The sequence below is a fragment of the Ochotona curzoniae genome, unplaced genomic scaffold (genome assembly GCF_017591425.1).
Source record: "Ochotona curzoniae isolate NIBS_2020 unplaced genomic scaffold, NIBS_Ocur_1.0 patch175, whole genome shotgun sequence".
Taxonomy (NCBI): Eukaryota; Metazoa; Chordata; class Mammalia; order Lagomorpha; family Ochotonidae; genus Ochotona; species Ochotona curzoniae.
In genome coordinates this window covers 608,449-636,414 of record NW_024466723.1, presented here as the reverse complement: position 1 = coordinate 636,414, position 27,966 = coordinate 608,449, and the positions used below count along the sequence as shown (strand labels likewise).

At 52.5% G+C, this 27,966-nt stretch overlaps 1 protein-coding gene and 1 pseudogene across 2 annotated transcripts; both read right to left on the bottom strand.

Annotated features, from left to right (window-relative positions):
* Nucleotides 1-4,843: 4,843 nt before the first annotated feature.
* On the bottom strand, nt 4,844-16,861 carry LOC121166557 (annotated as a pseudogene).
* Nucleotides 16,862-21,408: 4,547 nt separating this feature from the next.
* Nucleotides 21,409-27,207, bottom strand: LOC121166549 (membrane primary amine oxidase-like). Of its 2 annotated transcripts, none has more exons than XM_040995738.1 (4): nt 25,608-27,207; nt 22,674-22,959; nt 22,268-22,397; nt 21,409-21,684 (listed from the first exon to the last, which is right to left on the bottom strand). In XM_040995738.1, exons 1-4 carry the CDS (start codon nt 27,205-27,207, stop codon nt 21,409-21,411), a joined length of 2,292 nt encoding a protein of 763 aa, XP_040851672.1. The 2 variants fall into 2 exon arrangements, with proteins under 2 accessions (XP_040851672.1, XP_040851673.1); XM_040995739.1 differs by having other exon boundaries at nt 22,268-22,398; nt 22,756-22,959.
* Between the last annotated feature and the right edge of the window lie 759 nt (nt 27,208-27,966).

The window sequence follows — 27,966 nt, the reverse complement described above, 5'->3', positions numbered from 1 at the left end:
CCAAATACTTTGCCATCTTCCACTGTTTTCCCAGGCACATTAACAGGGAGCTGGATGGGAAGTGGAGCAGCCAGGACTTGAGCCAGCACCCATATGGGATGCCAGCATTACAGGCAGCTGATTAACCCACTGCACTATGGGCTTAAGAGCACATGAGCTTAATACTTGTCTCAGCCTCTGCTGATACACACTCAGAGAGGCAGTGGTGACGGCTCAAGTAACTGAGTCCCCGCTACCATGTGGGAAACCTGATTTGCCTAAGTTCAGCACTAGCTGTTAGGAGCTTTCGGGGAAACAGAAACAAACTCTCTTGATCTGTCTCTGTTTCTCTCTCTCTTTGGGTCTCTGTCAAATAAATAAACAGATATCTAGATGAAACATAACTTACTGAGCATTAGGTCACAAGCCATGCACACACCCAATTACGGTGTATGCTTTAAAGGCTGGCGATTGCTTCAGTGGTTAAGACGCAGTAGGATGCCGACATCCTATTTCTGAATGCCCGGCTCAACTTCCGGCTCTGCCTCTGATCCAGTTCCCTGCTCAGGTGCCTCCTGTGAGCCAGCAGGTGATGGTCCAAGTATTTGAGTCTCTGTCGCCCACATGAGATCCAAGTTGAATTGGTTGCAGATGGCAGGCACTTGGGGAAATGAACCAGCGGATAAAAAGATCTCTGCCTGCTTGCCTGTCTCCATCTGGTTCTCCATCTTTTTTTTTTAAGATTTATTTTTAAATTATTATTGGAAAGTCAGATTTACGGAGAGAAGGAGAGACAGAAAAAGAGGCAGAAAGATCTGTTGGTTCACTCCCCAAGTGGCCGCAGCAATCAGAGCTGAGCTGATTTGAAGTCAGGTGCAGGGTTCCAAGGCTTTGGGCTGTCCTAGACTGCTTTCCCAGGCCACAGACAGGGAGCTGCATGGGAAGTGGAGCAGCCGGGACGCGAACCGGCACCCATATGGGATCCTGGCATGTGCACGGTGAGGACTTTAGTCACTAGGCTATTATGCCAGACCCTATTTCTTCACCTTATAAGTAAAATAAAAATATAGATACATACATACAGACATCAACGCGGCCATGCAGCCATCTCCAGATACAAATCCTTTTGTTTCTTCAGGATTTTGAACATGTGAGTGTATTGCCTTTTCCAAATAAGTCAATGGATACGACCACACACGTCTACACACCCGATTGTCACTTCCTCTCTGACCCCCTCCCAGGAATTCAGGTGATGATAGATGGTTTCCATTCTGGGCTTTAATTGTCTTCATTGTTCTTTTTGAATGATTTATTCAGAGAGAGAGATGGATCTTGTATCCATTAGCTCACTCCTGAAATGCCTGCAACAGCTCGGATTTGGCCAGACTGAAGCCAGCAGCCCGGAGCTCTGTCTGTACCTCCTGTGTGAGTGGCGGGACCCCCAGAGCTTGAATTACTAACTTCCTGCTCCCCAGCATGCTCTTCAACAGGAAGCAAGTGTTGGAGGCAGGCACTCTGACAGGAGACTTAACAAGCGAGGATTGTGAACCACCTGCCTCCCAGGCTTCGGACAAGGAACCACCTGTGCCTTCCAGCAAGGACCGCCTTGGGGGTGTCTTCTGGAGAGGGCACCCGGAGCAGCGGCTGTGTCCTCTGACCTGCCTGGGGAGCCCCATGCTCGCCGTCGTTGTTGTCTGTCGGCAGGAGAGTTACAGTCCCAGCCTGGGACGGAGGTCCCTAACTCCGCCTCCATGAGATGGGTCCCCGACAGCAGCCATGTCCACACAGCATGTCCATGGGACCCAGGTGTCCTTGACAGGGCAGGAAGGCTCAAGAAGTCAAGGCAAGAGAGTTGTCAGGGCTGAGAGAGTGAAGCTGCCACACACGTGCGACGGTGGCTCTGAGCGTGATGGGGCCGGCAGTGCCTGGTGCTGGGGCTCGGCCTCCACCCTGCCCGGCTGCAGTTCTGTCCACAGATGCGTGCTGCTGTGAGTCATCCTCGGAGAGCCTGTGGGCCAGCACCTGGTCCCTACCAGCTGACGCACTGACTTACAGGTCCAGGCAGTTCTCAGGGTGTGCCCAGGGTCCACCTGGTCTGAGCTCCCATTTGTGATTTCCTTCCTGGTCACAGCAGGGTGAGGCCCCCAATCTCTACACCCTGAATTCTTCTCTTGCCATACGCTACCCCACAAGTACCCTGCCCCTGGGAGGGCTGGCAGGTGGTAGACTCGACATCCTGCATTGATGGGAAACCACCCTCTGAATCTTGGCCTGGAGGTCCCACCCCATCTGAATGTGACCACCCCACCTGAGTGTGACCACGCTGTCTGAATGTGACCACCCCACCTGAGTGTGACCACGCTGTCTGGCTTGGCTGCTCCCTAGAACGCTGGGCTGTTGACCCTCTCCTCTCCTCTCCCAAATCCTTACTGGAAAACAGCCCAGTTTTCATTCATGCCCGAAGTCCACTCTCTAGAGGCTGCTGCCTGGAGCAGGCCCATCTGCAGGCCCTCCCTGCGCGGGCAGCTCCCACCCGTGGCTTGAGCCCCTGACGCCTTTTGGTCTCCACCTTCAATGACCATCGAGTCACTTCTGTTGGCTGCAGAAGTCAGAGGTCACTATCATCCCAGCCCTGGGAACGAATGCAGGACCCTCCATACCTGCCCTAGCTGTTGCTGTCACTTTGTCACATGACCTACCTGCCCCCACCCCCCGTCCCCCAGTGCTCAGACCTGGGTCCATGTAAACGACAGGAACTTGGAAGAAAATTGTTAGGCAGTGTAGACAGATGACAAGATGATGGGAGGGAGGTTTTTGGCCATGACACAGGATCAGGTGAAGAAGGCTGTCCCCAGACCACCTCTCCGAGGGGCTGTCCTTGCAAATGGTCCAGTGGCCTCAGCCCAACACACAGAGAGGCCCCCAGGACTCAGAGGGAAGAGGCAGGAAACGGAAGCTGTGGTAGCAGGAGAATAGGGAGGAAGAAAGCGGCAAGAAGGGCTTAGCCAAGCTGAGAGCCAAGGTGGCCAGGGTGGCTGCTTCCCCAGAGGTGGCCAGGAACTGTTCAAAACTGTCCCTGAACAGTGACAGAAATTGTATCAGGGCCTGACACTGTAGCCTAGCAGCTAAAATCCTTGCCTTGCATGTGCCAGGATCCCATATGGCTGCCGGTTCATATCCCAGCAGCCCCGCTTCCCATCCAACCCCCTGCTTGTGGCCTGAGAGAGCAGCCAAGGACGGCCCAAAGCCTTGGGACCCTGCACCTGTGTGGGAGACCTGGAAGAAGCTCCTGTCTCCTGACTTCAGATCAGCTCAGCTCCAACTGTTGTGCCTACTTGGGGAGTGAATCAACAGACGGAAGCTCTTCTTCTCTGTCTCTCCTCCTCTCTATGTATCCGACTTTCCAATAAAAATGAATAAATCTTTATACAAAATTGTATAAGAGGCAGAGAGAGGGAGATCTTCCATCTGCTGGTTCTGTCCTCTCAAATGCCTGCAAGAAACCTAGGCTGGGCTAGGCCAAAACCAGGCACTGTGAATGCCACCCTGCCTTCTTCGACTGTGGCAGGAGCCCAGCTAGTTGAGCCATCACTGTCACCTCCTCCCAGGAGGCTGGAGTCTGGAGCCCAAGATGGAACTCAGATACTCAGAGCTGTGATACAGGCCTCATGACTGACAGCCAGAATTACCACAAAACCCAACAGGTCCACTACCAGGTGTATATGCAAGGGAAATAAAAACATAAGTCGTTACAAAAACTTTACTTGTTTCTTTGTGTGTGTGTGTTTCAAAATTTCATTTATTGGAGTTGACACCATAGCATAGTATATTAAGCCTCTGCCCATAGCATCAGCATCCCATACAGGCACCTATTCTGTCTCTCTGAATTTCTAGCGAAATAAAAGCTAAAATAGCAAAGGCCAAACATTATACTTATGAATATATATTACACTAAGCAAAATAAATGAATCATAGGAGCTGGCAGTGGGTGGAAGCGCAGTAGGTTGGGCTGTTGCCTCTGATGTGGGCTTCCCATAGGGGTGTCAGTTCAGTCCTGCTTGCTCTGCTTCTGATCCAGCTCCCTGCTAATGTGCCTGGGAAAGCAGCGGGGGATGCCACCCGTGTGGGAGACTGGATAGAGATTCTGGCTTCTGGTTTTGGCCTGGCCCAGCCCTGGCTGTTGTGGCCAATTGGTAAGTTAATCAGTAGATAGAAGATCTCTCTCCCCCTTTTTCTCTCTCTGTCAATCTCACTTTTTATCACTCTGCCTTGCAACTAGTTTTAAAATAAATCAATCACAAAAGATCACATATTACATGCATCTATTTATGTGTATTTTCCAAAATGTAGGCCAATCCAAAGTAACAAAAAGTAAATTAGGTGAGGGAAGAGGGCAGACCACTGATAGGTATGAGTTTGTTTTTTTTTTTCTTCCTGTGATAGAATGTTCTGGAGTGAAACAGTGGCAATAGTTGCACAAATTTGCAAATGTACAGGAGCACACTATGTGACACATTTTAAAATGATATCTTTATGAGGTATGAACTATGTCTCACTGGAAACAAAATGAAAACAGAAAAAGGAAAATGGGGTCTCACCCGGGCTGCCTCTGCAAGCTCCTGTTGGCCCTTCCTGCCCTCCGGGGGTGGGAACTGAGCACGGTGGGCACAGCAAGACCCAGGTACCCCCAGGAGTCCTGGGCTCTGCACGCTCTGCATGGCCCTGGCAGGAAGCAGATGCCAGGGAGAGAGACCATGGGAGACAGGAAGGGACCGCCAGCCAGAGAAAACGGGGCCAGGCGCCTCAGCCCAGCCTCCACTGCTGCCTCGGCCCTCACAGCCCAACCGCATTTCCCAGAAACCCCCTAGTTGTGAGTGAAGCCCCCGTGGGTGAAGGCAGGGAGCTCGGGGGCACAGGCCGCGACCTGGGGCAGGCAGGCCAGGGGGTTGACGGCACAGGCCTCAGCATCCTGGTCCTCCTGGAAGTAAACCGAGTCTGCCGAGTAGAAGGAGGGGTCCTCGTCAAAGAAGTTGTAGGATCGGAGGAAGAAGCCCACGCCGTTGGCCACGGTCACCGTGTTGGGAATGTCCTCGGCATGTGGAATGTGCAGAAAGCCAGCGGTCACCCAGGCCACCAAGTCCTGGTGGGGAAAGGAGGAAAAGGATCCTGGGGTCTGGTGGCACTGGGGCGTGACTAGGGGTAAAACGGGAGACTCCCCTCAGCTTGCTTTCTCAACGACTTTCCGAGGAGGCTTGGGAAACTGTAAAGGGGCTGATGTTTGAGCCTCGGCCTCCCTGTCCCATCCCTTGCTCCTTCCTCCCTCCCCGGCTTGGTGCACTGACCTGCCCCACAATCTTCTCGTTATTGATAAAGTCAGTGAAGTCCAGGGTAGGTGTCCAGGGGTCATTCAAGTTGTAGATGCTGCTGCTGGGCTCTGCCTCCTTCCGCCGAGTCACAGCCAGCTGGTACCTAGGAAGACACCAGCTAAGCACGCCCAGTCATGAACCTGTCCACCTGCCCAAAGCTGTCCTGACAAGGTGTGATGGGGTGCAGCCACTGACGGCTCACACCCACTTGTCAGGTTAACTGAAACCAGCTCCAGAGGCTTCTCCTGTGCACCCTACCCTTCCTGCTTTTCGCACCATTCAAGTCAACTGACAGCGCAGAAATGGCTCCAGAGGCTCTGTACATCTGGTCTCTCCTGCCTCCTACTATACCAGAATAGATTAACTACAAGAAAACTTTGGGCTCTGGTAGTTCTCTTTCTGCTTCCTGAACATGGAAACCTGGTTTGCTCTGCGTGGCCCTCAGTCTGATTGGAGGATAAGAACCTAAAAGCCCCTGACTTATGCTGTACAGTGCAGTGGGGCTCCTGGAGCACAGTGGGCACTGCAGTCACCAAGCTTGGGCAATAAAGACTCCTAACATCCTACACCTGCGTCCAGTGTGATCTCTGACGCTCCTCAACAGAGGGAGTACAGCGAAAGTCTCGGAGTATGGAGTCTGTTATTCTCTGTCCAGTTCTCGGTCTCTCCCCTCAACCCTGAAGAATTCCTACATTTGCTCAATATTTTGTGTCTTCATATCATCTGACTCATTAGTCAGATTTGAAGTAGTAATGTCCCTTATCATCTGTCCACATCTGTCCTCCAGATACTTGATTTTGAGCCTGGACCTTGGATCTTCATGCATCAACGTGGCCTGATTCATAATCTCAGTCAAGTTCAGTCCATCAGATGCTTAGATTTTATTTTTATTTTGGGGGGGGTTAAAAGGTAAACTTATTTGGGTGCTAAAAGTTTCAAAAGCCATGCATAATTTTTCTTCATACACATTTCCACAAACTTTTTGGAAGATTTCTTATGTGCATGCATTTCATGCATTTCAAATTTTCTTTTTTCTTTCTTTTTTTGCATCAAAGGAAGCTGATTTTTAACTCCATTTTCTTTGTTTATTTTGTTTTGTTTCCAAATTCTGTATTTCTTCTTGTCTCTGGGGGAAGGGGAGAGATAAAGGAGGAAGCCACACCCCCAAATGTCCCAGTACCCAGGGATGGGGAACTGCCATCCGACATCAATCCAGGGTCCCAATGTGGTGCATATTCCAAGTGGTGTGGATAGTTCTGAAATGCTGTCTATTTCGCCAGTCCAAGGGTGAGGCAACCCTCCCAATGCCCACTGGCTGACATGGTCGACCTCAAGTCTCCATTCACCCAGCAAAAAATTGACAGATTTTTGCTGTCATTGTTTGCTGGGGTAGTTGTCCAATTTGCTCTGTTCTCCTTCCTCTGCTATGGTACCAAATGGGCTGCCATATTCTTGTGCATCAGGGTCTGTGTCCACTGCTCTGCCTTTTTCACTCGCAGGCAGGCCAAAAAACCAGGGCCAGGTGACCTGAGCCCTGTCCCTGAGGTTCAGCACCCACCTTGCAGGTAGGCCCTAGGACCTAGGACCCAGAACAGACAACCTGAACCCCACCGGATCCCCTGCCCCGGGACTCATGAACCCAGCATCCACTGCTCAGGGAGGCCAAGAGACCAGGACCAGGCGACTCAAGCCCCGTTGGATCCCCTACACCTGGGGACTCATGAACCTGGCACCCACCTCACAGGAGGGCCTCAGGACCTGGGAGATGCCTGGATTTTACAAAGTAGTCCATCCAATCTGTGTATCTCTTACCCCCTGCCTTTTTTCCTTCCAACTTTTCTATTGATTCTCTGAAATTTACAAGCAGGTTGGAAGAACTGTCAACACTCGCATACGCATGTCCTAGAGGTCACCATGAACATGTTCTTCTTCATATTGCACCTCCCACCCGTCCTAGAGGCGCTAAAGACTGTGGTCTCAGCAGAGGACGTGTGTTTATGTGTACCTGCACCTGTGAGAAGCAACTCAGTGTGGGTGCCACCCCCTCCCTACCCCTCCCTCCTTGACACCCTCTTCTCACCTCCCCCAGCTGAAAGCTCTCTCCAACAGGCTGTCCCGGGGCAGCAGCTCGCCAGAAAAGCTGAGTATCTGGATGCGGTAGCCCTTGGGGTGGCCCCATTTGTTGCTGTGGTTGCTGGCCAGGTACACATAACGAGGGGTGCCACCGCCCAGCGGGAAGGCAGCCTGATCTTCCGTGGCCAGCAGTTTCCGTGTCACCTGCAGCTTCTGCATCTGGTGCTCAGGGTACCAGGGCACAGGCGAGGGCACAAAGGCCATGTCGTCAGCCCAGACGTAGTTCTTCAGCCCTGGAGAGGGGAAGGCTGGTCAGGCAGCGGTCCTGGGTGGAGTTCCCCCCCCCACGGGTCCACAGAGCGTCCCTGGGGAACTAGAGTGGCCCTGCTTCCCCCTCGCAGGACCCTTCCTCCAGATACTTGGAGAAGGTATTTGCCATGATGTCAGTCAACTCTATGTAAAACTTCTGGAAGCTTTGTGCCTGGTCCTCCCACAACCCTCCCCACTCTGAGGGACTGCACCAGCAGGCAGTGGGCTCAAGATGGGATTCCTTTTGGTATGAAGAGGGTCTCTGCCCTCATCATCTCATGCCTGTGGCATCGCCAGAACTGCGTCATCATGAAAACAAGACTCCCACGTAGTCAGCCCAGGAGCTGTGCATATGTAGAAAGCTGGGTGCTTCTACTGCTGCTTGTGTTTCTGCCACCACCTTGGGGAGAAGAGTCTACGGTCATCCTGACTTCATGGATGGAACAACTGAGAGATTTTAAACAATATACCTTGGGAGCAGGGGTTGTGCCAAGGGGGTTGAGTCATGGCTTGGGATATTTGCATTCCCTACTGAAATGCCTGCGTTCCAATCCTGGCTCCATTTCCTATTCCAGCTTCTTGCTAATGTGCAGCCTGGGAAGCAACAATGATGGCTCAAGTGCTGGGGTTCCCATCTCCTAAGTGACAAGCTAACACGGAGTGACAGGCTCCTAGCTTTGGCCTGGCCCACCTCTAGCTATTGTAGACTTTTAGGGACTGAACCAGTAGATGGAAGATTTATCTCTCTCTCAATCTATCTCTCAATTTCTGTGTGTGTGTGTGTGTGTGTGTGTGTGTGTGTGTGTGTGTGTATTTCCTAAAGACAAAAACAATGTGCCTGGGCTGGCCCAGAAGGATGCACAGTAAGCATGGTGGTGGCACTTGACACCAGGGTCTTGTCCGTCTTTCGTTACCCCTACTTACCAGCATACAGTTGAGGCAGCCTAGATCCCATCACACAAGGACAGCAGACGTAGGGGACAGAGAAAAGAGCATCACACCCTGAGCCCCAAAGTGCTACAGCTTGGAATTCTCTCCCATAGCTTCTTTGCTTGTTTTTAAAATGTTTTTGGCAGGCATTAAAAACAGACATGGAGGGAGAGCACCTCTCTAATGGCTTACTTCCCAAATGCCCACAGTAATCAGGGCTGGATCAGGGCCAAACCAGGAGCTGGGAACTCCACGGTCTTCCATGGATGGCAGGTAACCAAATACTTGGGTTGTTATCTGCCGTATCCCAGGGTGCGTATTACTTAGAAGCTGGAATTAGAGAGAAAGTCAGGACTTGAACCCAGGCCTTCCAATATGGGGATGCAAACCTCTTAGCCCTTGTGCAAATGCTTGTCCTTTTTTAAAATTTTTACTTATTTGCTGAATTTTTTTCTCCCTGTTGTTAGGAATGTGTCAGAGAGGGCTGGGAGTAGTGCCAAAAGAACAGTACGTTCTCTGAATATTTGGAATTTTGAATGGTTTTATTGGAGTCTAGCTAGGATCCATATTAGGAATTGTCTTATGTGACCTGAGACCAAGGAGCAGCAGGTCAGGACATGCTGGCACGCTCTGTGCACTTTCCAGGGATTCGAGGCCAGCGGGGGCTGCCGCCATAGACACTGGGCTTCCTTTGCAGATTCGGTGCTCCTGATCTCCACCCCAGGGCTTTCACGTGAGGTGACAAACACTGGGTACATGACCTTTCTGTTCTAGTCACACAAGTAGGTTCCTGGGACACATGACAACAAGAGTGGGTATTTCTGAAGAGTTCATCATGCCAGGTGTGACTTAAAGTGTACTAAAGGTGTCATCATGTGGACACAGAAATTAAAAATAGATGTGGATATGTCGGTTAGAATATTGAGTGCCATATGTGAAAACGGAGAGCAGAACAGATTGGACAACTCCCCGGGCCAAGCTTTGGTAGTAAGCATCTGGATGAGTGGATTCACTAGGGTGGAGTCATCAGCCGACGGGCCTTGGCAGGGGGCAGGGATTTGCTTAACCTTGGAGCAGCAAAGCCAACTACGTCTTGGAACTATCAAAACTATTGGAGCGATACTGTCAGAATATTCTCCGCATCAGGGTTTCTAAGACAACATCAAGTGGACACTCCCAGCCCTGGGTACTGATGTCATTTGGCAGCTGGGAGAGGCCTCCTCCCCCACATTCGCCCTCCCACCCCCAAACAGGAGAAAAGGGAGAAAAGGAAAATTGAAAGTATTTCTCCCACCCACCTTCTCCCATGTCTTGACCCTCCCCACCCTATTCAGTGGTCCTCATGGGCCTACATTCTTGTCAACTATGTAAACAACATCAAAAATAAAATAAAATTAAAAGAAAAAAAAAAAGATAAAAAGGTTTGACCATGGGGAGTGAGCCAGTGGATAGAGGTTTCTCTCTATCTCTGTGTTGGCTCTGCCTTTCAAAAAGATGAAACTAAATAAACCAGTATGTATTAGCATATAGCTAGAGTTGGGCACTCCAATATTGGATAAGGATGTCCTAGGCAGCAACCTCACACTGGCTTTTTTTTTTTTAAGATTTATTTATTTTTATTGGAAAGTCAGATATACAGAGAGGAGAAGAGACAGAGAGGAAGATCTTCCATCTGATGATTCACTCCCTAAGTGGCTGCAATGGCTGGAGCTGAGCCAATCCAAAGCCAGGAGCTTCTTCCAGGTCTCCCACATGTGGGTGCAGGGTCCCAAGGCTTTGGGCAGTCCTCTACTGCTTTCCCAGGCCACAGGCAGGTAGCTGGATGGGAAGCAGGGCTGCCAGGATTAGAACTGGCACCCATATGGGATCCTGGGCGTGCAAGGCGAGGACTTTAAAACCACTACGCTATCGCGCCAGGACCTCTTACAGTGGCTTCTAATGCCTGCCCCCCTGTGAGGTTTTAGAGTTCATTTCCCCATGTCTGGTGGCTGGAGCCAGAGGGAGGCAGGGCTGAAGCTAGGACCGAGGTCCAAACTTCCTCCATAGCAAGGCCATCTCTGCCACCCTCCAGAGTCTACATGGTCAGGACACAGGAGTCAGGAGTTCCCGGGTTCAGCCTTTGCAGCCATTTGGGGAATGAACTAGGGAATGAAAGAGCTCTCACTCTGTCCCTCCTTCTTGCTCTGTAAGTCTATCTTTCCAATAAAAGCAAAAGAATCGTTAAAATAAATAGACAAGTGGCATTATTAACCCTCACCACAGCCCTATGAAGGGGGCCCTATCATATGATTTCCTACACCTGAATAAGCTGCAGGACAGAGATTCCACCTAAACATGCTTCCTGCACGTCCTTCCAGGGCTCTCTGGGCAGTCTCGGCTTCTGCATTAACGCCAGCGCTCCTAGAGCAACGTGATGGTTTCTTTTGCTACGCTGCCTTGTGGAGCACCTGGCCTGCTATGTGGATTCAGCGTACACACACTGCTGGCTTGCCTCATGTTGCTATGTGGCACAATGCAAGCACAGTGTGATCCCGTGTGGGTGGCGGAAACCAAAATACATACACCAGCTTACTGTCTTCGTCCACAGCACATAGTAAGGAGAGCTTCATAGTTAAAAAGCAATGTTTAAAAGTGTGAAAGCATGGCTGAGTAATATAAAAATGTTTTTTAATCAAAGGCAATAATCACATTAGCTATACCGAAAGAAATTTATCTGTGCATAAATTTATCTGAGCATAGTTAACTTTTTTTCAAGCATTTAAATACATCTTTTGTAAGTTTTTTTTTTTAAAGGTGGATTGAGGGAAAAAAAGTATGAAAGCATGTTGGACTTTATAAAGAAATTATTTTCATGGTGTGTTTAAAAATTTATTTACTACTTAATTGAAAGGCAGATAATCCAGAAAAAGTAGGAGAAACGGAGAGAAAGTCTTCTAACCACTGTTTCACTTCCCCCAAAAGGCTGCAATAGTTGAATTGGGCCAGGCTGAACCAAGCCAAGAGTGTATTTGAGATTTCCCATGTGGATACAGGGGCCCAAACATTTGCGCCATTCTCCATTGCCTTCCCAGGTACTTCAGTAGGGAGCTGGATCAGAAAAGCAGCAGCTGGAATTTGAACCAGCACACATAAGGGATTACGGACTGTGGGCAGCAGCTTAACCTGTAACGCCCACAGTGTCAGTCACCCTCGTTTGTTTTAAATACAGGAGCATAAACAAGCTCCAAGAGTGTAAACCTCAGACCTGACGCAGTAACTTAATAAAAGTCCTCACCTTGCATGTGCCAGAATTCCACGTGGGCACCGGTTCTAATCCCGTCAGCCCTGCTTCAGATCCACACCCCTGCTTGTGGCCTGGGAAAGCAGTCAAGGATGGACCAAAGCATTGAACCCTACAGCTGCACGGCTCCTGGCTTTGGAACAGCTCAGCTCTGGCCATTGCGGCCAATTGAGGACTGAATTAGTGGACAGAGAATCTTTCTCTCTGTACCTCCTTCTCGCTGTATATCTACTTTTTCAGTAGAAATACATAAATCTTTTAAAAAAAAGAAGTGCAAACCCGAGATATGACATTGACATGTAATTCATACACTTTTTCTTTTTTAATGGCTCGATGAACATTTTTAAAGCCAGGCATGAAGGCTTCAGCCCATTCTTCTAGAAACCTAGGCACTCCCAGGAGGACTCACCTGCTACATCCAGATCCACCTTGTAGTGGGCTCTGTGGGTGTGGACAGTGCCCAGCGTGTGAGGCCCGACTCGGTTCCCAAACCCTTGGTAAGCACCAAAGAGGAAGGACGAGCTGATGTAGCCTGTGGCATGGAACTTGACCTCCACAGCCCCATTGGGGTGGAACATCATGTCCCACACATAGTCGTAGTTGAGCAAGGTGGACACAGATCTAAAGACCAGCACCGTCTCCACAAGACCACCAAAGTAGTAAGACAGAAGATCTGAGTGATGCCGTCTCAAGGGGAGGCCCTGATTCTGTTCAAACACACAGAAGGCATCGCGCACTGTCTTGGGCGTCTGGGACTCCAGAAGGAAGTGCCAGTCCACGTAGGTGGCCAGGTAGGGGCAGTCCACCCCGCAGGTCAGGGGCATGGAGAAGTGGCCCAAGCCAAAGCCGCCGTCTGTGTATCGACTTTGGAGAGCAGCAGGGGAATTGCCCCCATAAATGGTCAGGGCCTCCTGGACGCTGACTTCATAGGCTACTCGCTCGCCTCAGAAGCGGATGTCAAAGATCCTCGGGCCACTGAAGGCTCCCAGGCCAAAGGAGAAAGTCCACAGGGAGGAGGCCACGCGAGTCCCCTGCACACTGTAGCGAGGACCCTGGGGGTGGAACTGCAGAGGTGGGGCCGGGCCTGGGGGCACCTGGGACTTCAGGGACCACAACCCACCTGTGCCATTGTTAGGGATCAGCACCACATTCACCATGCCGGCCTCAAACTGCTCCTCCAGCTGGGCCAGACTCTCATAGTAGCGGCCTTGATAGAATACCTTCTGGATGTACCAGTGGGCAGGGTTCAGCGCCTTGTGGTTGACCAGAAGCTCCAAGCCCACAGGGTTCAGGTAAAACCCAGCCCCTGAGATGTTGTAGTAGAGGCCAAACCAGGTGGTCCGGTCCCCAGATCGCAGCCCACGAGGAGCAGCCGTCAACAAAGCGAGGTTGCGTCCCCCAGAAGTATAGAAGCAGCAGTGGTGCAGCAGGCCAGCAGCCCGGGGCAGCTCTCTGTCGAACAGCATGTTTTCTATCTCCAGGTACTCTCGGGCCAGCACAGGGCGCCGGTGGTAAGGCAGGGGGCCCCCGTGCCGCTCCACTGTCACATCCCGCACATAGCTGGGTCGGGGCAGAGGCCCCACCACCAGCTCACTCACGTTGGGCTGGGCCTGGGCACCAAAGAAGACAATGGCCAGTGCCTCACGGGTCGGTGGGGGGCCTCCTCTGTCCAGGTGAGCCAGGGCCGCAGCCTTGGGGGGCAGCTGCAACTCCACCGAGAACACGCAGTTGTCTGAGGGCTGGGCCTGGGCCGCGTCCACCAGCCCTGGCCCCAGCTGCTGCCTCAGAAAGCTCATGACAGCTGTCAGCTCATCTGGGCTCAGGTCTGTGAAGAGCTGGCTCCGGTCGGGGTGTGGCCAGGTCTGGGCGCTGGGAGCCCGCAAGGGACACCAGGCCAGGCTTGCATTCTGTCTGATTTATGTCCTCACTCCCAGGGCTATTTTCACTCACTCCTGCCATGGGAACACTGAAGAGGAGCAAAGCTAGGAAGGCAGCCATTGCCAGTGTGCCTGGCTGGCGGACGTGGGACAGATGCGTGAACAAGCCCCAGGGCCAAGTGCCTCCCTCCGCCTGGCTCTGCCTGTCTGTGCAGTGCTGCTGGAACAGCAGCCTCAGCACAGAGGTTGGCAGGGGCTAGGGGTCAGGCAGGACGCAGGAGGAGGGGCTGAGGCAGGGAAATGGACTTTGGGTGGCTGTGGAAGCCTCCATCTCAAATCAAACAAGTCCCCCGGGGTTCCCAGTTGGGTCACCAAGTGGGAGGAGCGGTGGATTCTTTGTCTTGGCCACAGAGCTGTCCTCACAGCTCGCCTACCCACACCCCTGCAGTCGGCACCTTGCTTCCTATCCCGCTGTGCCACACACCCTGCGAGCTCTGCTCATGAGTTTGTTGCTTTCTGCGGTGCCAGTGACCGAATCAGCCAGCACCTTTTCTGAAGCAAGGGAGCTGGGGGCTGCAAGCCTGAGTCAGTGCAGCGTCAGGGAGGCCCTGAGCGCTCAGAAGTCCCTGGAAGTAAACATAGCAGGGGGTGTAGGACAGGGCAGAGGCAGGGGAGGAAGGGCAGAAGGCAAATGTGATCAGATGTCTTTGGGGAGCAGGACTGACAGGCCAGGTGGGACATCAAGGAAAGACAGAGCCATAGGCACTGGAGTTGAATCAGAAGCCCCCAGCCCCCTGCTCCAGGGACCCCTCTTCTAACACGGCAGTGGTGTAAAGGGCGAAGCTGGTAGCTGGGAGACCGTCTTCCACGTCCTGAGGGGAATTGGGATGGACAGAAGGTTCCAGCAAGGGACATGCTTCCCTCAGGCATGTGGGAGAACCCTCTCCCACCTGGCTTGGGGAGAACATCCCGTGGCCACTCCCCAGAGGAGATCCCGGGGCCCAGCTGAGGAGCCCCAGCCCACTGCCCTAAGTGGGTGAAACACATGCCACCAAGGCCTGGAGCTGTGATACAGGCAGGGGTCAGCCCGGCTGGAGGGAGGTGGGCACAGGTCTGGGGCTGGCCGTGGAGGATCAGGGCCCATTTGGTCCATAGCAAAAGCAAGGAGACCCTCATGGGAGGTCATGGGGCTCGTGGAAACCCTGGGCAAACAGGCAGGGCACTCAGTTGGAAGGGCTGGGCATCCTGCCAGGTTTATAGGCTGCACTTCTGTTTGAGTCTCCGGTTCTGTCACATGTGCTCTCTCTCTCTCTCTCTTTTTCTAGTAAGCCAACAATTTATTGTAGGATCAGCAGTGAGAAGAATTTTCTTTTTACTTATTTCTTTTTTATTTAAAAATATTGATGTATTTTTGGTAAAAAGATAGTTTTGCTCTTGAAGCTGTGAACGGGGAGTGGGGCTCCTTGTGGGGCTATGCGAGGGCATGGCCCCCTGACCCTGGCTGGAGTTTCTCTTTTTTTTTTTAATTTTTATTTTTTGATGATTTTTACATAGTTGATTAGGATGATAAGGGTCAAGGGCTACAGGAAGGTGGGTGAGATCATCATTTCCACATTCTTTTTTTCCTTCCTGTATCTGGGGGAAGAGAGATGATACAGGGAGAAGCCACACCCAGCCTCCCAAACGCCTCTGCACCCTGGGATGGAGGACAGCCACCCCACACCACTCCAGGGTCCCCAGTGTGGAGCATACTCTGAGGGTCCTGCTCATCTCATGAGCTTTTAATACTTCAACAGTTCTGAATTACTGCTAATCTCACCACTCCAAGCACAATGAAATCTCTCCAGAATCCACTAGTTGACATAGTCCACCTTAGAGTCTCCATTTGCCCAGATATTCACTGCCAACTCTTGGCTGGGGTAGTTGATCAGTTTGCTCTGTCCTCTGTCTTCTGTTGTGGTACCAAGTGTTCTCTGCAGACTTCAGTGTACTGCCATATCCTGCATGTGCACCTGGACATGCTGTTCACTGCTCTAAGCCACTGAGGAAGCCCAGCTCTGACACATGCACTCCACAGTCAGACCATGGAACCTGCAATTCTCTCCATGGTTGGGATTCTGAGTCCAGCGATTCAGTTGGGGGATCCTCAAAGAAACTTCATCTGAAGTGATCCCAGACTTGATTCTTGTGTGTGCTTGCTAATGCAGGGTCTGGTACAGTCTGTTGCCCCAGTCAGCTTATGCACACGCTGGTGATTGCAACTGCTGGGTCAGTTGTCTCCAACCCTGTCTTCTACCCAAACCAATGGGTGTTGCAGTCCAACCTGATCTTGCCCACCATACACTCAGCCTTCACATACACCAGTGGGAGCAGCGACCTAGTCTGAGTAACCCACAATAGCTTCCACCAATCCCGCCCTCCTGCCCTGATTCCCGTGTTTGCCAGTATATATAGTAGACTGGTCCAGTCTGCCCCACATCCATTCAACTCTCATACAAGTTAATGGGCACTGAAGCCTAGTTCAACCCAACCAGCCCCACTATCCAGCCCACATATGTGCCAATGGGTGCCACACTCTGTCTAGCCTGCCTGCCCTAGTTTTGGTTGTCATGTTCATCAGTCAGAGTGGCAACCCAAGAGGGAGGTGCCCACTGTTTCCTTACTGGGCCCACTCCCACTCTCAGATCTTGCACTCTCCAGGTGATTCTGCAGTTTACCTTAACAGAATTTGCCCCCTGTGCCAGCATCTGCCAGCTGATGCTGCAGCAAAGCCCAGCCAGCCCACACCCACTCTGACTTACGCATGCACAAGAAGGAACAGTCAACCCAGCCTGGCTTTCCCTGATCCAGCTCACATGAGGCCAACAGATGCTATAGCCCTGCCTATCCTGATCTGTCCCCATCCCAACTCATGCTCTCCAGTGGGAGTGGTGGTCCAACAGGGGAGCTTTCCACATCTCCCCTACCGGCTTGTCCCCTTCCCCTCTGGGTCTCAAATGTGCTGGTTGGGCGCTGCAGCCAGTCTGGCATGCCCTGCCTCACCTCATCATTTGCCAGTGGCTATTGCACCCTGGCCAGGCCCACCCTGCCCTCAATTCCACCTCACACTGGTGGGACTATACCCTAGCCTAGCCCATCCGGCACACAGTCCTGACCCTCATGTGAACTGGGTTGTGTTGTGACCCAACCTGGCCCAAACTTCACTCCATCCTGGCGCTCAGATTCAACAGTGGGTGATATGAACTGACCCAGCCTGGTTCGCCCCCAGCCTGTGCCAGATATATGCCGGTGGATACCATTCCCTGGCCTGGTCTGGGCTGCTCCTTATCATGGTTCTTGTGTTCACTTGCAGGGACTGTGACAGAGCTCTTAGGTACTGTTACCTAAGCTCTTCCATAAGAACCTCTCCCAATGTCAGATCTCACACCCATTGGTGGATTCATGGGCCAAGCTCTACTTAGTCTGCCTCCTGTCCTAGCAGAAACAGTGGCCTTTCCTGATTAACCTTCACCTGTTCTGGTTTTTACTGTTGGGTGTTACAGCCTGGCTGGAATTTCAACACAGCAGCCCCTCCCCCCCTGGTGCAGGTCAGCCCACCACCCCCATCCCTGGCTTGGGGAGCAGGACACAGCATCTCTTTTGCTCACCTGCAGAATCTCTGTGGGAAGGGGACTACAAAGAATATTTTTGGTTTAATAGATTCTGGAAGCATTTGAGATGGCGTGTGGTAAATAAGAAGTGTCCTGGGCATTCTTGTCCCCCCTCATGGTGGACACTGCCCTAATGGTCCTGCAGCACCCTCCAGGGAGACCCTCCAGAGGACAGTCAAGGTCAGTTGGAGGACAGAAATGGACGGGGCTAGAGGAAAAAGGGTGCAGGCCAGCCTTGGGAGGAAAGATTAGTGAGAACTCCCTAACAGGAAGGACATAGGAGTGTGTGTGCTGTGTTTTGTATATGGATTGTGTGTGTCATGTGTACATGTGTTCTTACACATGTAGTTGTGTATTATGCTGTGTGTTATTTGAATACATGTGGGTTGTGTGTATCATTTATTGTGGGTTGTGGGTATGTATGTTGTACGTGTTGTGTGTTTATGCATGTGTTAGATGTGTATGTGATATATGTAATTATGTGTGTTGTCATGTGTGTGTTGGATTGTGATGTATTTACATGTGCTGTGTGTTATGTGTGTAGTCTGTGTGTTATGTACGTGTCTGTGTGTTATGTGTAGGTGTTTATCCTGTTTTGCATTGTGAGCTGTGAACTATGTGTTGTATATGTTTGTTGTATATTGTATGTGGTCTATAGGTATGCATATTGTATTGTATGAATTATGTATGTGTTTATTGTATGTTATGTGTTATCCATGTGTGATGGGTGTGGCAAGAAGGCCCACCTGGTGAGGTGTGGCTAGGGTCTCATCCAGGGATGATGATAGTAATCCAGTAATCCACTTCCCATCTAACTCCCTGCTTGTGGCCTGGAAAAGCAGTCGAGGACTGCCCAAAGCCTTGGGACCCTGCACCTGCATGGGAGATCTGGAGGAAGTTCCTGGCTCCTGTCTCCAGATAGTCTCAGCACCAGCCGTTTCAGTCACTTGGGGAATGAATCATCGGGTGGAAGATCTTCCTCTCTGTCTCTTCTCCTCTCTGTATATCTGACTTTGCAATAAAAATAAATAAATCTTAAAGAAGAAGAAGAAGTGCCTGACTAGCACTGGCCTTGTGGCACAGATGGTTAGGACACTGCCTATAGGATTTCATATGCTATTGCATATGGGGTGCAAAGCTGGCATCCCATATCAGAGTCCTGTTTGCTCCACTTCTGATCTGGCTTCTTGCTAAAGTGCCTTAGGAGACCATTTAGGAAGTGAAGCAGCAGATGGGACATTCTCTTTCAAAGAAATAGATTTTTTTTAAAGTAGCAAGTGAGGCCCGGCATGATACCCTAGTGGCTAAATCCTTACCTTATATCCACCGGGATTCCATAAGGGTGCCGGTTTGAAGCCTGGCTGCTCCACTTCTGATCCAGCTCCCTGCTAACGCAGCTCTGGATTGTGCATGCCGGGTGTCTCTCTGTGTGTGACCCACACCCACATATGAAGAATGTATGCTCTCGCTTTCTTTTAAACACATCCTGCTCTCATGTGTACACTGTGCTGATGCCTCTGCTCTGGTTTCTTAGCTTTTTGGGGAACAGGAATTTAGGACACAGGGGGAGTTACCGTGGCCCACATTGGTCTATGGGAAATGTGGGCTTAGGCCAGGAGAGTCAGAGGGTGCAGTATTAGAGCTCTCTCTGCTTAGAAGTTGAGCAACAGCCCCAACCTGCTGCCTGCACTTCACTGCCCTGGCCTGGGCTTCCAGCAAGCACAGCTTGCCCCCTCCCCATGGCCTGTCATCACCCCCTCTTCTCGGAGAGACAAACACACACACACACACACACACACACACACACACACACACACACACACAGAGGGAGGAGATGAGGAATGGACTGAGATGTACAACCACGAGTTCTGAGGTTGGGAGCCAGGGGTACGGTGTAGTAGGTAAAGCCGCTATCTGTGTCACCAGCATCCAAAATGGGTGGCAGTTTGAGTTCCAGCTGCTCCACACTCAATTCAGCTCACTGCTAATGTGTCTGGGGAAGTAGCAAAATGTGGCCCAGTCTACCCACCTGGGAGATCCAGAAGGAACTCCTGGCTCCTGGTTTTGACCAGTCCAGCCGGGCCATTGTGGACATTTGGGAAATTTCTCTGTCTTTCCCTCTCTCTCACTCTGTAAATTCTGCCTCTCAACTAAATAATAAGGTTTTTTTAAAATGTATTTATTTTTATTGGAAAGTCAGGTACACAGAGAGGAGGAGAGACAGAAAGGAAGATCTTCCGCCTGCTGATTAACGCCCTCAGTGGCTGTGATGGCCCACACTGAGCTGATCTGAAACAGGAGCCAGGAACTTCCTCCAGGTCTCCCATGCAGGTGCAGGGTCCCAAGGCTTTGGGACGTTCTCAACTGCTTTCCCAGGCCACAGGCAGGGAGCTAGATGGGAAGTAGAGTCTCCAAGACTAGTACTGGTGCTCATATGGGATCCTGGCACGTGTAAAGCGAGGACTTTAGCTACTAGGCTACTGTGCCAGACCCAATGATAAGTCTTTAAAAAAAACGAGTTCTGAGACCATACTCATGAATGTGAGAAAACTGAATCCTCGGATCCCATCATTCATAATGCACTCTACCCTTCTCCCTGTGTTCCCCAAAACAGGTAAGTTTTTAAAAGTCAGCTTGTGTTTGGGCTACTTCTTATTTATTCTGCACAAGTAATACAATCACATGGCTCAAAGGTCAAATGTGAAAGGACTGTGCAAGCTGCTAGTCCCTTCCCTCCTCGGAGCTCATTGGCGTCACTTCTGTGCACACAGAAGCAAATACACATGCGTGTACGCTACACTTTTGTCAGGAAGTGCACTTCTCACCTTCTGTTGCTTGCCATCTCACTTGACAATTATTCCGTATTAGTAGGGGAAGGACAGAATGACTTTCAGCTGCATAGTGTTACGGGGTTAGTCTGTAGGAGAACTGACTTCAGCAATGCCCTAGACGAGGGCACTTGGGTTCTTGTGTCTGTATTCGTCCCCAATCCAGACATCAGGAAGGAGAGCAGTCCCCCTCCCACCAGGCTCCCAAGCTCTTTTGCATGCCTGTCTGTGATTGGACAGCCCCTGTTGCGGGGGGTGGGGCTAGAGCGCTTGGGACTTCTCTGCTTCTCTCCTTTTGGTGCCCTTGAACTCCCTCCCCGTGGCCGCAGGTTATACAAGCCCAGCACCAAATGACCATTCTTCGTCACCAGTTCACCCACAAACCCCCCTGAATGCTAACAGGAACTACTGGCCCCGTGGCCATCTTCCTCCAGCAGATGCAAGGCAGACAGGTGCAAGTCGAGGGGCAGGGGCACAGGCTGGAACTGTGCCTTCCATCAGATGTCCTATCGCATCTCTGAGACTTCCATAGGTCAGGAGAGGGGAGGAGAGCAAAACTGAGAAATGTAGGCTGGGGAAATACCAGGGACTGACGCTCCACAAGAGGTGGGGTTGGGGAAAGAGGAGAGAGGGGAAAGAGGATGTTAGCAGGGAACCCCTAGACCAACAGCAACAGCAGGCAGCAATGGGAGGAAAGGGAGGTGGGCAGAAAAAGGAAGGAGGGAGGCAGGCTCTGGGGTTGCAGGGACAGCCCCAGAGTCTCTAGGGAGCTATGCCTGTTGCAGTTCTTGGCTTTAAAAGATCAGAAAGATCCAGAAGAAAATGAAAGAGACACATCTGTGTTAAAGCGGGTGGCTGCCTCTGCAGGCTCCTGTTGGTCCTTCCTGCCCTCTGGGGGTGGGAACTGAGCACGGTGGGCACAGCAAGACCCAGGTACCCCCAGGAGTCCTGGGCTCTGCACGCTCTGCATGGCCCTGGCAGGAAGCAGACGCCAGGGAGAGAGACCATGGGAGACAGGAAGGGACCGCCAGCCAGAGAAAACGGGGCCAGGCGCCTCAGCCCAGCCTCCACTGCTGCCTCGGCCCTCACAGCCCAGCCGCATTTCCCAGAAGCCCCCTAGTTGTGAGTGAAGCCCCCATGGGTGAAGGCAGGGAGCTCGGGGGCACAGGCCGCGACCTGGGGCAGGCAGGCCAGGGGGTTGACGGCACAGGCCTCAGCATCCTGGTCCTCCTGGAAGTAAACCGAGTCTGCCGAGTAGAAGGAGGGGTCCTCGTCAAAGAAGTTGTAGGGTCGGAGGAAGAAGCCCACGCCGTTGGCCACGGTCACCGTGTTGGGAATGTCCTCGGCGTGTGGGATGTGCAGAAAGCCAGCGGTCACCCAGGCCACCAAGTCCTGGCGGGGAAAGGAGGAAAAGGATCCTGGGGTCTGGCCATGCTCCAGATCCAGAGCCTTTTAACACTTTTTCAGCCCGGCCGGAAATCAGAATGTAAACAGTCCATTTCCCCTAGGGAGATGCCTCCCTGCTGCTGACCCTGACCCTCCACCTGTGGCTCTTCCCATCACAGCACCTCTTGTGCCCCGACCCCTGCCCCCAGCCCAGAGGGTGGCCCCCATGGGCCACCTCATCTCAAGCCTCCTAACTCTGAGATCTCCCAAACCATAATTCAGGAAGCCAGGGTGAAGAGGGGGAGGACTTGGGAGGCCAAAACTGGCTGATTCTGAGAAATTCTTTCTTAGTGCACTGTTCAGCCCCGAGTGGGAGGGGTTTTAGACACAGGAAACATGACCTTCCCTTGGGACATCCAGCCCTCCTTGCAGCTTAGGGCCCAGAAAGTACTCAGTGCACAAAGCTGGGGATCCAGCCGAGTCCCAAGGTCTGTCAACGGTCCTCAACTGTGCCCACGGCCCACCCAAGAGAGGTGAGGCTCACCGGTATATCCCAGCTTCCCACCCTCATCTCCCATGACCAGCTGACCTCCCCGGCAATCGTCTCATTGTTGATGAATTTTGCGAAGTCCACTGTGGGGGCCCAGGGGTCATTCTGATTGAAGACGCTGCTGCTTCTGGGTTCCTTGTCCTTCCGCTGCGTCACAGCTAGCTGGTACCTAGGAGGACACAGCTCAGGTGGCTGGGCTCATTCACCCCAGCCCTCGGGGACACTCTGACGGGTCATAGCCTTCTGCCATTTCCAAGATGTCCCTCTTCCTCAACAACACAAGCACGCTCTCATGTCGGGCTTTAATCCTTTGAGAGGAAACGTGCTTCTGTACCGATTAGGAATTAAAAAATCCCTCCAAAGACCTGGTTCCCCCCCGCCGCCCCGTGTTTGGTCTGTTTCTGGGGTTCCCTCCATCTCTCCCTTCTCCCACTTCTTCACTCACCTCCCCCAGCTGAAAGCTCTCTCCAACAGGCTGTCCCGGGGCAGCGGCTCGCCAGAAAAGCTGAGTATCTGGATGCGGTAGCCCTTGGGGTGGCCCCATTTGTTGCTGTGGTTGCTGGCCAGGTACACATAACGAGGGGTGCCACCGCCCAGCGGGAAGGCAGCCTGATCTTCCGTGGCCAGCAGTTTCCGTGTCACCTGCAGCTTCTGCATCTGGTGCTCAGGGTTCCAGGGCACAGGCGAGGGCACAAAGGCCATGTCGTCAGCCCAGACATAGTTCTTCAGCCCTGGAGAGGGGAAGGCTGGTCAGGCAGCGGTCCTGGGTGGAGTTCCCCCCCACGGGTCCACAGAGCGTCCCTGGGGGACTAGAGCGGCCCTGCTTTCCCTTCCCAGGACCCTTCCTTCTTCGGCCAGAGCTTTTGCACTGTGATCCATTTATTTAACATGGCCTTCATCCATCCGCTCGACATTCTGTAGCAGAGAGGACTAGGCAAGTCTCTAGCGACAGAGCTGAGTGTCATATCACCCTAACTCACCCCAACTTCTGGTGCTGCCACAGGAGCACAGCAAGGCCTTGGTAATGTCAGTGTTACAGGGATGCAAACACAGGCAAGAAAAGGGACCCCGACTCAGTGCGGTAGCATAGCGGTTGAAGTCCTCGCCTTGAACACACCAGCATCCCATATGGGCCTCAGTTCTAATCCTGGCAGCCCCATTTCCCATCCAGCTACCTCCTTGTCGCTTGGGAAAGCAGTTGAGGATGGCCCAAAGCCTTGGGACCCTGCACCCGTGTGGGAGACCTGGAAGAAACTCCAGGCTCCTGGTTTTGGATCAGCTCAGCTCCAACTGTTGCGGCCGTTTGGGGAGTGAATCAACAGAAACATCTTCTCTGTCTCTCCTCCTCTCTGTATATCTAATCTTCCAATAAAAATAAATAAAATATAAAAAAAGAAAAAAAGGGGGGCCCCCTTCCTGGGCAATTAAAAAAAGCTTTATTATTTTTTTTTTTTGGAAAGTCAGATATACAGAGAGGAGGAGAGACAGAGAAGATCTTCTGTTCAATATTTCACTCCCCAAGCAGCCACAACAGCTGGAACTGAGCTGATCCAAAGCCAGGAGCCAGGAGCTTCTTCTAGGTCTCCGACATGGTACAGGGTCCCAAGGCTTTGGGCCATCCTCGACTGTTTTCCCAGGCCACAAGAAGGGAGTTGAATGGGAAACAGGGCTGCCAACATTAGAACTGGTACCCATACGGGATCCCGGTATATGAAGGTGAGGACTTTAGCTGCTAGGCTACTGTACCAGGCCCCTGGGCAACTTTTTGATCTTAAAGATATCACCAAAAGGGGGCCAGCACTTTGGGATAGTGGGTTAAGCCTCTGCTTGTAGTGCCTGTAGTCCCATACAGGTGCTGGTTAGAATCCCATTTGCTCCACTTCCAATCTAGGTTCCTGCTAATGCGCCTCAAAAAGCAGTAGAAGTTGGCCTAAGTGTTTAGACCCCTGTACCCATCTGAGAAATCTGGAAGAAGCTTCTGACTCCTGGCTTTGGCCTAGCCTAGCCTCAACCCTTGTGGCTGTTTGTGAGGATGAACCAGCAGATAGAAGATTTTTATCTCTGTAACTCTGCTTTTCAAATTAATAGTCTTTTTTTTTTTAGTCTTCAAAAGAGAAAACATGGGGGAGGGTATTTGTAGCAGCGATTAAGCCGCTCCTGGGATGCCTACATCACACATCACAGCCCCTGGCTTCTGGAGTCCTGGCTTCACGCTCAGCTCCAGCGTTCTGCTCATGTGCGGTCTGGGAAATAGCAGGTGATGGCTCAAGTACTTGGGTCCCTGTCACCCATGTGGGAGACCTGGATTGAAATCCCAGCTCTATGTTTTAGCCTGGTCTAGACAGGTATATGGAGACTGAACCAGAAGATAGGAAATTTCTTTTTGTCTGTCTCTCCTTTCAAATTAATGATTGGGAAAAGAAGAGGGAGAGGAAAAGGAGGAGGAGGCATGGAACAGCGTTTGAGGCAGAGGCAAAACATCAGCCTGAATGCAGAAGTCTGACGGAACGGCGTGGACTCTGTGTCCAGAGGCACGCAGGGTAGGGTGTGAGAATGCCAGAGCAGGGGAGAGGATCTGGGAGCAGGTTAGAGCTGCACTAAGAAGGGAAGGCCCCTGTGGCTGCCTGTGATGGGAATGCTGCAGGGGCTGGGCAATGTGAGAGCTCAGGGCAGAGTGGACCGTGTATGTAGCAGCAGCAGCAGCAAGGAAGGAGACCACAAAGAGAGGACTGGCACCTGCAGGCGGCTGGCCATGGGCCCTGGCGAAGGTTCTGAGCTAATTGAGACACGGCGCAGAAAATAACCTGCTGATGGACTCTGCATGCAGGGAAGTGAGAACAAGCAAGAACTCCAAGATATCGCAGAGCCTTGGTTCTGCAACTGCCCATCCCAGGAACATCCAGAAACCCTCTCTCCAATCCCACCCCATGCCCTCATGGTGCTTCAGAACTCAGGTGAACTGTGCCCAGAAAACAGGGAGGAGCAGGGAGAACCTAAGGGGTTCATGACTGGCCTGTAGGTGCCAGGGACTTGGCAGAACAGACACTTAGTGCCCTGGCACCAGAGGCCAGCCAAGAGTTCTTGAGTGACGAAACGAAGTGGTGCAAGTGCGAGGGATAGGAGACCCTAGTGAGTGACCTAGACCCTGCCTCTTCCCACAGCCCAGGATTCTCCAAGCTAGTCATGTAGATGGAGGTCACGTGTTGCCAGCTAGTGCATTAAGCTTCAAATAAGATTCAGCAGCTAGTATTCTCCCATCCAATAAACAAGAAAGCAAGAAAATGCATATCATCCTTTCCTGGGCAACCCACAGAGCAGTCAAAGCAAATGGAGGCAAAACCTTCAGGCACACACTGCCCCCTTTGCCAGGAGGACTCACCTGCTACATCCAGATCCACCTTGTAGTGGGCACTGTGGGTGTGGACAGTGCCCAGCGTGTGAGGCCCGACTCGGTTCCCAAACCCTTGGTAAGCACCAAAGAGGAAGGACGAGCTGATGTAGCCTGTGGCATGGAACTTGACCTCCACAGCCCCATTGGGGTGGAACATCATGTCCCACACATAGTCGTAGTTGAGCAAGGTGGACACAGATCTAAAGACCAGCACCGTCTCCACAAGACCACCAAAGTAGTAAGACAGAAGATCTGAGTGATGCCGTCTCAAGGGGAGGCCCTGATTCTGTTCAAACACACAGAAGGCATCGCGCACTGTCTTGGGCGTCTGGGACTCCAGAAGGAAGTGCCAGTCCACGTAGGTGGCCAGGTAGGGGCAGTCCACCCCGCGAGTCAGGGGCGTGGTGTATTTGCCCATGCCAAAGCCGCCGTCCAGGTAGCGGGTCAGCATCGCTGCTGCAGAATTCCCTCCGTAGATGGTCACAGCCTCCTGGAGGCTGATCTCGTAAGCCAGCCGTTCTCCCTTGAAGCGGATGTCAAAGATCCTCGGGCCACTGAAGGCTCCCAGGCCAAAGGAGAAAGTCCACAGGGAGGAGGCCACACGAGTCCCCTGCACACTGTAGCGAGGACCCTGGGGGTGGAACTGCAGAGGTGGGGCCGGGCCTGGGGGCACCTGGGACTTCAGGGACCACAACCCACCTGTGCCATTGTTAGGGATCAGCACCACATTCACCATGCCGGCCTCAAACTGCTCCTCCAGCTGGGCCAGACTCTCGTAGTAGCGGCCTTGATAGAATACCTTCTGGATGTACCAGTGGGCAGGGTTCAGCGCCTTGTGGTTGACCAGAAGCTCCAAGCCCACAGGGTTCAGGTAAAACCCAGCCCCTGAGATGTTGTAGTAGAGGCCAAACCAGGTGGTCCGGTCCCCAGATCGCAGCCCACGAGGAGCAGCCGTCAACAAAGCAAGGTTGCGTCCCCCAGAAGTATAGAAGCAGCAGTGGTGCAGCAGGCCAGCAGCCCGGGGCAGCTCTCTGTCGAACAGCATGTTTTCTATCTCCAGGTACTCTCGGGCCAGCACAGGGCGCCGGTGGTAAGGCAGGGGGCCCCCGTGCCGCTCCACTGTCACATCCCGCACATAGCTGGGTCGGGGCAGAGGCCCCACCACCAGCTCACTCACGTTGGGCTGGGCCTGGGCACCAAAGAAGACAATGGCCAGTGCCTCACGGGTCGGTGGGGGGCCTCCTCTGTCCAGGTGAGCCAGGGCCGCAGCCTTGGGGGGCAGCTGCAACTCCACCGAGAACACGCAGTTGTCTGAGGGCTGGGCCTGGGCCGCGTCCACCAGCCCTGGCCCCAGCTGCTGCCTCAGAAAGCTCATGACAGCTGTCAGCTCATCTGGGTTCAGGTCTGAGAAGAGCTGGCTCCGGTCGGGGTGTGGCCAGGTCTGGGCGCTGGGAGTCCCCAAGGGACAATGGGGCGGTGAGCTGGGTTCATCCCCACTTGTACCCCTGCCTACCAGCAGGCCACAAATCAAGGCAATGATGGTGATGACAGCCAGAGCAAGGAGCACCAGGGTGGTCTTCTGGTTCATGGTCTCTGAAGAGGGACAGAGGATTCGAGAAGCTAGAACGGTGTCACCGGAGTCTGGCAAGAGGGGCTCTCCTGGCTCCCGGACTGGGGGTTCCGGGCTCTGGCTGCGTTTCCCAAGAGTCAGCTGCCTAGGATGGACCTAGGGAGGCTGGAGCCAGGAGAGGGGCGGGCCGGGGCTGGGGGCGGGTCTGAGCTGGGCTGCAGTGATTTCCACAGACCTTACATGGCTGTATCCTCTAGACTCCAACTCATACTCTGTTCTGTGGGTCAGGGTTGGGGCTAGGGAAAGCTGGGGCTTGGGGAAGGGGAAGCTGGCCAGCCGGAGCGGGGAGATGAGCTTGGGTACAGAGAGCAGTCTCCCGGGAGTCCCCTACCCCGTTCCACCCCCACCCCGCTGCAGCCCCCACCCCTCAGAGCCAGCTGTTCTCTTTCCTGCCACTGGGAACTATTGTTTTCCTTCCAAGGACACTCCCCACGCCCCCCACCCCAGCCCCTTCAGCTTCCACCCCAAACATTCCTTGGCCAGGTCCCTTCCCCAGCCCTCTTGCCTCCATTGCTAATTTTTTTGGTCAGAGTCCTCAGAATTCTCAGGGGACTTGACAGAGTCAAGCAGAAAACATTCAAGTAAAATCCTTTTCATGCTTTTTATTATAAACTGGCCAGAATTCTAGCCACCCTTCCTTTCCAATGTGCATGCCTGAAGAAACGCCCCCTGCAATGTGAGTACCAGTCTTTGGGGGTATTTATACTTGAATTTTTA